The 10,866-nt window shown below is 58.3% G+C and overlaps 1 protein-coding gene across 1 annotated transcript; it reads left to right on the top strand.

Annotated features, from left to right (window-relative positions):
* Positions 1 to 336: 336 nt before the first annotated feature.
* Positions 337 to 10,008, top strand: SHISA8 (shisa family member 8). The gene is made up of 4 exons (XM_027885010.1): positions 337 to 1,168; positions 8,343 to 8,467; positions 8,572 to 8,712; positions 9,203 to 10,008. The coding sequence occupies exons 1-4, from the start codon at positions 378 to 380 to the stop codon at positions 9,517 to 9,519; spliced, it is 1,374 nt and encodes a 457-aa protein (XP_027740811.1). The 5' UTR covers positions 337 to 377; the 3' UTR covers positions 9,520 to 10,008.
* The last annotated feature ends 858 nt before the right edge of the window (positions 10,009 to 10,866 follow it).

Here is a 10,866-nt window from a genome sequence, read left to right as displayed (position 1 = left end):
GCGGGTGTCCTGCCGCCCGGTGGCGGCGGGGAGCCTGGCAGAGGACTCGGTGAAGGACCTTCTCCGGTTTCCTCGGGAGGCTGTCAGGCGGCGGGGGAGCCGAGCCCCCCGCGCCTCGCTGGCCGCGCCGGCTCCCTCCCTCTCTCCCCCGCACTCCTCCTCCTTCTCCTCCTCCTCCTGCTCCTCCCGCCCTGGTGCGAAGGGCTTTCGCTGCTTCTCTCTTCTCTCTCCTTCCTGTCTCCTCGGCGGACCGCGGTGCCGGGAGGCGCGGGCAGAGGCGCGGGGATGGGGTGGCCGCCGGCGCCCGGCCCGCCCGGCCGCTCCCGCCGCCCGCCACCGCGTCCCCTCCCCGGCCGGCGGGAGGTGGCGGCTCTCCCATGCCGCCCGCCTCGCCCCCTGCTCTGAATTTCTGCTCGTCGGCCGATCTGGGGAGAGACGGGGAGGGGGTGCGTCCCCTCGCACTTTCCCCCCCCCCCCCTCCACTTCGTTTTTTCCACCCTTTTTTGCCTTCCCTCCATTACGCCCCCCCTCCTCCCCAGCCCGCTTCTCCTCCACCGGGACTGTTCGGCGGCCATGCGGCCGGTCCCGGGCGAGCGGCTCTAACTCGCCACCTCGCCCGGATGGCCCCCCGGACCCGCGGGCGGATGGAGCCGAGCTACGTCGTGGGTATCTGCTGCCTGGTGCTGCTGGAGCCGGGTCGGGTGTGGAGCGGCGAGCCCAGCACCGGGGGGCCCGGGGAGAGCGGGAACAGCAGCCAGGCACCGCCGCCGGAGACCACGGCCCCCGCGCCCACCGGAGCGGCACCACCGGGGGGGGACCGCTGCCGGGGGTACTACGACGTGATGGGGCAGTGGGACCCGCCGTTCAACTGCAACGCCGGCATCTACCAGTACTGCTGCGGGACCTGCGGGTACCGCTTCTGCTGTCAGTTCAAGCCCGGGCGGCTGGACCAGAGTGGCTGCTCCAACTACGACACCCCCAACTGGGTCAACACGGGCCAGCCACCTGCCCGGGTGGACGAGACCCCCCAGGACCCCACTCGTGACAGGACCAACATGATCGTCTACATCATCTGTGGTGTGGTGGCCATCATGGTGCTGGTGGGCATCTTCACCAAGCTGGGCCTGGAGAAGGCACAGGGTCCCCAGACAGAGATGACCGTCTCCAGGTAAAGGGGTCCGGTACCCCCACCCACCCCACTCGGTCTCCCCATGGGTGTCAGCTCATGTTCCCAGCCCATTGCGTAGCGTGAGCCCTGGCTTCACCTTAGGACTGCCAAGAGAGTGAGGTGATCCCCAAAACCCCTGTCCCAGCATGCTGAGGCACCAGGGGGTGGGTTGGCTGCAGCTCCCCAACCTGTCCTTGCAGGGAGGGCTGCCAGCCAGGACAGCCTCCACAAGTAGGGATGGTCGTACACCCATCCCCTCCCAAAATGACCTGCTTCATCTCTTGAGGAGGCATGTCCCTGACTCAGGAGTGCCAACCCACCAGCCAGTGGGGTGAGTGACATGAGAACTACAGGATGTAACTTTCCCCCCCAAACAAATCTGTGGTTTCCAATGCCCATGGAAGGTGAGACTATGGTCTGAATATGTATGGGGTGACTCTGGACTGCAGTCCCCTTGGTCTCAGCCTCACTGGCAGTGCAGGGGGAGAGGAGGTGGCAAAGACAGCTCCACTGTGGCTGCTGCGCCAGCTCGTGTGTGTGCATGGGTGTGCCCTGCTGCCTGCCTCTGGGCACCAGGGTGGGACATCACCCTTGTGGGGGGGAGTCCACACTCCTTGGAGCTCACCCTCCAGCAGAAAGTTGGGCAGTCTCTTCCTGGACCCCATACCCTGTGGCTCCAGCCCCTGGTTTTTCAGCCTACTCCTGGGGCTGAGCACAGGGCTGGCAGGGGGAAGGTCAGGGTGTCAGGCACATTTTGGCACTGGGAACCCCCTGCGTCTCTCCCAACTCCTGTCCTGCTGCTGTGGCCATCGGTGCATCTTCCTCTCTCCCTACCTGATACATGTTTTGGGGCTCTACTTTGCACCTTCCCAGTGAGTACATAGAGTCTGGACAGAAACCCATCTTCATGCCATTTTGTTAAGGGATTTTAGCTTTTAAAAAAAGAGAAAGCAGGACTGGAGGAAATGATGATCACTGGGATCATCAGGGAGCCACCCTGGTTGCAACCCCCAGCATGGACAGCCTCTCTCCTTCCCCTGGAGCACACTTCTTTCCCTGCCTGATTAGGACTTGAGCAGCCGCTGGGTACTGCACCCTGAATCCAAACCCACTGCACCCCATCCCCAGACCCACCCTACTTCCTCCACCAACCCGGGGCAGCAGAGGCTAGCCACCCCTGCTCAGAGGAGGGTCATATTGAGGAATGGAGGAGGGTCACAGAACCCCCCTGAGACACACGAGGCAGTTTTGGGGGGATCCGTGCTGTACCCCCTTCTTGGCAGGGAGCCTGGCTGTGTGCTGCTGCGTGCCTGCGCCTCCCCCCATGTTGCCTGAGGAAGCGCTGGCACCTTGACAGGATCAATACGGCCTCCGCCAGCCTCCTGACTCCCCTTCCACTCGCCTGCCTCCGCGTCTTTTTTTGGTCGTCCCCCCCACCTCCCGGGAATGAGATACTGCACTTAGGGAGGGGTCAGACCCTGGGACACCCAGACCTGGGTCCTTATCCCTTGCCATTGGGTCTTGCCTTCTCCCATCAGCAGACACACCAGTGTAATTGCTGCCACTCACCGTGGGCTGTTTTTCTGTGTTTAGCCTCAATTCTGTGCTGTCGGAGCTGTGTGTTTCCCCATGTCCCCTCTCCCTCTTCCTCATGCAAGCCTGAATTTTCCCAATGAGTTCAGGGAGATACGTGCCTGTTCTCCCTGAAGCCACAGATCTTTTGGACACTGGCATATAGGCTGGGAGAAGGCGAGTTTTCCTCATCCACCTTTGTGGGACAAAATCAGAAAGGCACCTTCACCTGGAGTCAGGAGAGGTCTTGCCATTTTCCATGACCTGTATCCTTCTGTGTAAGCCATGAGCGGCTTCGGCTCCACAGGGCTGGTGACTGGCAAGCCCTGGCAGGGCAGGAGTGGTGCATCAGGTGCAGAGCCCCAGGAACCAGGCAAGGAACCAGGCTGACATGACCTCCCTGACGCTGGTCTCATGCAGGCAGTGCCAGAGGCTGGGTATATGGCACAGGCATCCAAAAAAGGGACACTGTCACCTCCATTCCACTGTGAGCCTGGGGAGCTGGCACAATACGTTTTGTCTCAGTGCCTCTGAGAGAGCAGGGCTATTTCTACCTGCCTTGTCCTTGTACCCACGCATGGCCCAAGGGGTGGGCAGTACCACCACGCCTCTCTCCCGGCACCTCAGGTAGGAGCTTCTCATTTGCTCCTTGGGCACCGCATCATGGCCTTGGGCCAGCTCCCTGTTGCATGGTCGTCTTGGTTTCCATTCCTATCCCTCCCTCCCACCAGGGTTTTTTCCGCTCCTGGGGAGCACTGTGTGCTGCCCTGGGTGGCTCCCACCACTGCTTCTTGCAGGTTTCTCGCTTGGAGGGGAAGGTCAACCACTTCTGCACCTCCAGATGTTGTTTATCATGGTTCTGGTCTTGGTCCAAATCCACAAAGAGTGACCAGGTGCAGAAAGTCCACTAGCTCCTCCCTCATGGAGTCACCTGAGTCTGTGTCCAGCTTGTCCTGAGACCCTCACGCCTTAGCCACCTCCAACAGCTCTTCTCTTCACAGATTTGGGTGCTGATCTACCCAGGAAAGGGGGTGCTCTAGTGATTGCAACTACCTGATTTGTCCTCCCCTCCTCATCCGCCTTCCTCCTGCAGGGCCTTATGGCAATTCCCGCAATCCCCTCTCCTTCCTGCTCAGCTCACGCTTGGCATCCTTCCCCGGCACTTGCTTAGCCTGGCCAAACCCTGCGTTGAGTCAAGAACACCTGCCTGTGTTTTTCTTCAGTCCCCGGATCTCCGGGGACGTTGGGTCCTTGGGGGCTGCAAGGATTTGTCTGTGCCCGTTGCATGAGAGCAGGCACGTGCCCTGCACCTCTCCCAAAACCCTCCTAGGGGGGGGAATTGCAAGATTATAGCTGGGGTGGACATCCCTATGGGAAGAGTTGGGCAAAGAGCAGCCCCCTGGGGAGTAGTGAGAATTCTGGAGAGGGACAAAACAGCTGTCAGGAGCAGATGCCCTGGCAGCTGCAGTAGGTGAGCACGCAGTGCTGGCTTTTCACTCTCTAGGTCTCCCCATGCTATTTGGGGTTCACCAAACTTGGCCCCACTGTGCAATCAACTGCACTGGGTATTTCTCTGGCAATGCTCAAGTCCATGACCATGCCTGCAGTCAATGCCAATGGTAGCATGAGGTAGTGAAGAACTAGAAAAAGGGTTTGCAGGTAGCATGGTGTGCTGCCCTGGTTCTTTGAGGGGTCAGAGGGGATCCAGCTCAGCAGGGAGGGAGATCTGGAACCCTGTCCCTAGACTGAACATGATATCTAGGGAGGCTCACTTCCATCACCCAGTTCTTTGCCCGAGCTCCATTACCCCACACTGCAACTCCAGATTTGCAAAGACACCTTGCTACCCCTATGCCTTCCTGAGCATCCTAAGAGTCACAGCCCCACTGTGCAGGTGTCCCATGGTGTCCACTCTGCTCAGTTGCATAGATGGGCACCTCTTGCCCTGAGCAGACACATTGTAAGCCATGGGAAATATCCCCACCTCAGAAGGTGAGGATGACGCTCTCACTGGGCACGGAAGTGGTGTGGCCAGCCGGGATGCCAGCCCACCCGCAGCTGTGATGTGCTGTGTGTCTCCTGCAACGCTGCACCTCTGCTCCAAACCTCAGCACCCTGCTCATCCACTGGCTGCCACGTTCTGTGTCCCTTCCAGGGGTTCACTCCAGCTCAGGACAACATCATTTCATCCATCGCTCCACCATCTGTCCTCTCTTCTGCAGGCTGTGCTCGTCTCCTCACATCACTCCCCATTCCCTTGCAGGGACTTGCAGCCTCTCTCCTGTTGGGCTTGCCAGGTGTGGGGCTTGGGCCTCCCAAAAGTGGATCAGCCCCTGGAGTGGGGTATTCTGCCAGATCCTGGGTCCTGCTCCCACATGGGAACCTCCCCTGGGGGATGGCTCAGGAGCAATGAGTGCTGCATGCCACTGCTCCTGCCATGGAGCTCTCTCAGCCTCCATCTTCACTGCGCCTGGATCTGCCTTTGTGCTTGGTCTCAGGGCTCGCATCAAGATGGTTTGGAGCATCTTTGTTGTACTCATTGGCAGAACTAGGCTTGCCATGGAGGTGGTTGCACGCCCACCAAGTTGACACTGTGCTCAGGCAAGCTGGGTGGCCAGCGACGCTCACCCATGGCCTCATGTACTCTGCATCTGTGGCTACAGTGGTGGATGGAGGCATCAGTGGTACTGTTCACTCGTGCTTTTTACAGACAAGCAGTGCAGGTCTAAAGCCACATCTGCTCTCCCTTCCCCTCTTCCACCTGCACCCCAGAGCCATTTTGGTGCCACAGACCACCGGGTGACCTAGGGAGATGTGGCCTGAGCTTTCCCAAGCCCCCCAGCTACAGGAGCCAACTGAGGCTCATAAAACCCCCAAAATCTTGTTTGGTGAGACAGCAGATCCTCAGGACAGTGTCGCTCTCTGTGTCCACCTCCCCTGCACTGCAACACCTGGGGTCAGGCCAGGGAGGGGGTGCAGCCCCAGAGAGACCTACTGGCACCCATAGCCTATGGCATGACTTGTGGTACAAGGGCAGGGTGAATCCGGGTGTTGCTGGTACTGAGGGCTCATGAACATTTCTCACCATGGCAGAGTAGCTCATTAAGAGCTGCTCGTGCTATTGTTAATCGTTATCATCTGCATGCCCTGGGTGGTCAGCACTGAGGGCAGGTTTATGGGAAAGAGCACTGACAGATTTATCTGGAGAGGAAGTCAGAGATAAAGGATTGCTCAAGCTTCATAAATAGACCCGAGGAAAAGAAAAAATAATTTAAAAAATAGGTCAAATCGCATTGAACTTCCCGTTGAAACAATCCTGTTTGAGTGCTGGCCCTGGGGACAGGCAAGACCAGGCAGCGTCCAGTGGGGAGGGGGCCAGTGAGCAGTGCACCCCGGGGAAGGTGGGAGCTGACAGGGCGGCAGCTCCCTGTGTTGACAGCCTACACCCATGGCCTTGGGGGACCTACCTCCCCCCTGCCCACCCAGGCATGTGCCCAGGGTTTCTCTGTGCCTGGCCTTGACCCTAGTTGGGTCAGTCCACTGCAAGAGGGGTCCTGGGGAGGTGCAGAATTTGAACAGCTGCAGGATGGAGGTGGCACAGCCTCCCCTGGCAGCCTGCTCAAGCGCTTAACCACTCTTGCAGGACAAAAGATTGTTTCTTCTGTTTTAATAGTATTTCCTGTGTTTCTTTTGCCCCTGTCACTTCTTGTCAGCCTGGCACTGTCCTTGTTGCACCCTCCCTTCAGATTACTCACTTATCCCCCAGATAAGATTACTCACTTAAGATCCCCCAGAACCTTCTCTTCTCTGGGTTGAACAGTCCCAGTTCTCTCAGCCTCTCCTCATATAAAAGATGCTCTGGTCCCATCTCTGAGGCCCTTCCCTGGACTCTCCCTTATGTCCATCTTTATCCTGTACTTAGGAGCCCAAAGCTGGAGCCAGCACTCCAGGTGTGGCCTCACCAGTGCTGAGCAGAGAGGAAGGATCAACTTCCTCAGACCTACTGGCAACAAGTTGCCTAATGCAGCCCAGGAGACCATTCAGCGCTTTTGTCCCAAGGGCAGACTGCAGGCTCATGGTCAACTTGGTGTTCACCAGGATCCCCAGGTCCTTTTCCATCAAGCTGCCTTCCAGCTGTCAGCTGCCAGAGTTCGTTCCTCCCTCATTCAATCTGTTCAGCTCCATGACTGTCCTCTTGGCCCATTTGGAGATTAGGTGATCCTAGAGGGGTTGCTACCCAAAGGTTCCCAAGAATGATGTGAAATTAACCCAAAGGGCAAGTGACCTTCCCTTGTAGCTTTGTTCTTGCCATCGCCCTGTGATATTGACTGGAGTCAAACTGGGAGGGAAAATGGGGGGCCCCACAAGCATACACACCCCTGGGCGCAACACATCGTTTTCCCCCTTGTTCTCACTGTCTTTCCTGGCAATTCCCTGTACCACATTCGCTAGGTTTTTGAGCACTCCGGTGCCATGAGCTGACACGTCTACCAAGTCAGGATTATTCCCCGCTTCCTCTCCCATTTGCATTTATGCATGTTGAGTTTAATCTGCTGTTTTATCATCCAACCACTTGCTAACCGTCAGCTCCTGCCACAGCTCCCAGTGTGTGTCTACGAGCTTCAAGGCGCGAGGCACGCTGACAGTGAGCTGGGGATTAGGGATCCAAAAAAAGCCCCGAGTGGACACCCCTCCACTCTTGCAGTCACCCAGGGATGGTCATGGCAGGGGCAATGGCACGTCTTCTCATTACAAAGTCCCACACCAGCAGAAGCATCCCAGCCTGTCCTGGGACTTGGTGCCAAAGGCTGCAGTGGCAGGTGGGTATGCCCTGCTCCGGAACTGCTGCTGTGCTCCCTCTGTCTCTGCTGGTGTATCTTGCTCTGGAATCACTGGTGTGCCCCACTCTGGCACCATTGCTGTACCCCACTCTGCCAATGCCAGCATGCCTTGCTCTCGCACTGCCGGCGCACCGCGGTGGGACTGCAGCATCTCCGTCCATGAATGTTAAACGAAATAGGGCTCTATCTTATGTAATGGTGTTTAATGTTTAATGCTGTTACTTACAAGGAGGGCGTTATGCACAGACAGCGCCTGCGCCAGAGGCTGCCACTAGTTCATCCCCTTCCCTGAAGGGGTGCAAGTGGCCTCGCTAATCCCTTCCGCAGAGTCTTCTCTGTTTCAAAGGGACTCGAGCGGAGGTGTTGCCTCCTCTCCCCACCTACACCAGGCTCTCACTCGAGAGGAGCAGCCCCCAGGTGTTGTTCCAGCTGCCATCATATCAGGTTCCTCTGCCTCAGTGCATCATACCCTTGAACCCTGCTCTGAGCCATGCATCTCCCTCACCACCCTCACCCACTGACAACCCTGGCTCTGGAGGGCTCAGCCCCAACCTGATCCCAATTACTTGTTCAGGTGGGGCTCACTAGCCCACCTGCAGAAGCAGGGTTAGGAGCCTGTGTGCATCCTGGCTCCCAGCAGCCATTTCCTAGCCCCAGGCTGCCCAGCTCTGCCTCCAAAGAGCACGGTTCAGGGCTGGGATGCATTAGGGAGCCCGGGAGAACACGATATTGCCCTAACAGCCCTTTCATCCCTTTCCCAGGACACTGACAGATCTGCTGAAGCAGCCAGGCCAGAGCCCTTCTGAGAACATGGACAGCCTCATGGGGGGTGTGCAGGTCCCACTGGGCGAGGGGCTGGCCCGGGGCCCCCCCAGAAACAGCACAGGTAAGGTGCTGGTGTGGTGGGGAAAAATAAGTTCCCTTGGGTGGATAAAGGCAGCGGGAGGGCACAGCCTGAGGCTGAGCCCCCACCTCCCTCTGCCCCTCCAGACAAGCCGCCCTTGAACAACGCGGTGGCCATTGCTCCCTCACTGGGGCGGCCCCACAGCCACAGCAAGCGCCTGCCACTGGCCAGCAGCCTGGCCCTGTCAGCCTCAGACTACACTTCCTACACCACCCTCAAGGTTGGAGGTGAGTGCCGCTGCCGTGTGGGATGGGAGGGTGGCAGGGGAACCCAGCAAGACGAGTGGGGAGGGGCATGGGGTTCCCAGAGGAGCATGGACAGGACAAGCATCCCAGTTTCCCAGGGCTCCCGGGCTGGTTGCTCATAGCAGAAACTCTGTGGCTCCTCCATTGTTCCACCAGCCTGCTGTGCTGCCCAGTCAGTCAGTGTCCGGGGTCCCCCATGCATCCAGTGCACTTCCCAGCCAGTCAGTACCCAGGATCCCACACAGACTTGAAGCACTGCCCACCCCATCAGACCTCAGGATCTGCATGGACACACTGCACTCCCTAGCCAGTTCATTGACAAGATCCCCCCCCTCCCTGGCCAATCAGTACCCAGGATCCCTCCCACAGCCCCATCCCAGCCTTCCCCACGACTGCACAATCCCTTGTTCCCCCCAAACCAGCAGAAGTGGGTGTCCCTGCAGGGGGTGACACCGCACCCCTGTCCCCACAGAGAGCGCCTCCGAGGACTTCTACAGGCGATTCGGGGGGCTGGAGACACCCCCCGCCAGCACACTGCCCTTCACAACCACCGAGACACCAGTGCTGTCCAAGGGCTGCCCCCTGCCCAAGGCCAAGGGCCCCAAGCTGCCAGGGAGCCTGGCCTTCCCAGGGGGCTGGGAGGGGGCCCCCCATCGTGGCCCCCACCGGCCGGGCCTGGCCACCCTGCGTCCTGAGGGGCCACCCGAGACCTTTGGCCCCTCCACTCCCCTGTACGGCCAGCACACCCGGCACCTCGCCACCAACAGCAAGACTGAAGTCACCGTCTGACGACCAGCACTACCAGAGGCTGGGGCTGCCCCCTCAGCTGGGTGTTGCTGCCCTCGGGGGGGCAGCCCACCAGAGCAAGGCATCTTAGGACCTACGTAAACTGCAATGGCTGGCCAGAGGGGGAGACGTGCCGTCCTTCCTCCCCTCCAGAGATGGGAACTGCCAGCTGCACTTCACCAATGAGGAGGCATTGGGGTCTCATCTGGGGAACAAGTTTCAGCCATTCTCAGCCCACCCCATGAAAAGGCTGAGCTGTGGGCACACTGGCACAGCAGTACCCTGTGCAAGGGACAGGGACCAGTGCTGGACAGACTGGGAACACATCCTGCTGTGGCCAGGCACCCCCAGCTCCTGTGAGCAGGTGGCGGGGAAGAGCAATGGACTCAAAGCACCAGCCCGGTGCTGCCAGTAAAGCCCCAGCAGCCCCTTTCCCTCCCGAGCCTCCCCTTTCCCACTGCCCCCGCCTCCACCTTGTCAATAAATAATACATTAAACCATATGGCCTTGGTATGGATTGGCTGGGGAATTCCACATTGCTCCCAAAACCCCACCACCTTCCCCAGGGGCAGCAGAGTGCAAAGTCCACTCCCACAGGGCCCGGGGAACCCCCCCACGATGGGGGACATGGTGGGAACACAGCTTCCAAGCCCAACTGCAAAACCCTTCGAGCAGCTACACAAAAAAGAGATCTCTGTCTGAAGTTTAATGGTTCTGACAGAGTTTGACCAGGGGGAGCAGAGAAACAAAGAGATGGAGTGAAAGGACATTATTCTAAACCAAGGTCAGCTAACAGCTTTTGTCCCATAGAGATGCTCCTAAAATTGCAGGTTTCTGGCGTAGCTTTACCTTGCTTGGCTTCGCTCAAGCCATCAGCCTCTTGAGTTGCTTCCAAAGGAGCACGGAGACACCACACTTGCTCCACCAAGGGACCATCTTTTGTTGCAAGCTGTACAGCTCCGTTCTTCAGGTTATCCACACAAAGGACTGACAGCTTCCCAAGGCGCCTGCAAGGTTTTATGTCTCTAAAGGACATTTCAAGCTCACCTCTGCTTAAGAGCAGCTGCTGGGTGGGATGAAAAGGGCTAAGAGAAAGAGGGCAGGTGGGAGGTGGTGGTAACGTTCATCTTTATTAGGTAACAGATGCTCAGGAGCCCTGGACAGGGTTTTCAGACAGCAGATATGTTCCCTGGGGAACCTCCCCACCACCAATTGCATCTTGTATCACAAAGCATCCCTACTCTGAACTCCATGTGGATAAATAGACTTTCTTCACATAATCCATAAAACAATTTCCTCCCACCCACAAACAAAAAAGTTACAGTATATACACACACGTAAAAAAAGTCG

This window comes from Empidonax traillii, unplaced genomic scaffold (assembly GCF_003031625.1).
Source record: "Empidonax traillii isolate 1590-97213 ecotype Southwest subspecies unplaced genomic scaffold, ASM303162v1 scaffold159:size1039807, whole genome shotgun sequence".
Lineage (NCBI taxonomy): Eukaryota > Metazoa > Chordata > Aves > Passeriformes > Tyrannidae > Empidonax > Empidonax traillii.
The sequence above is the reverse complement of the archived record's forward strand: the minus strand, read 5'-3'. Positions and strand labels throughout refer to the sequence as shown.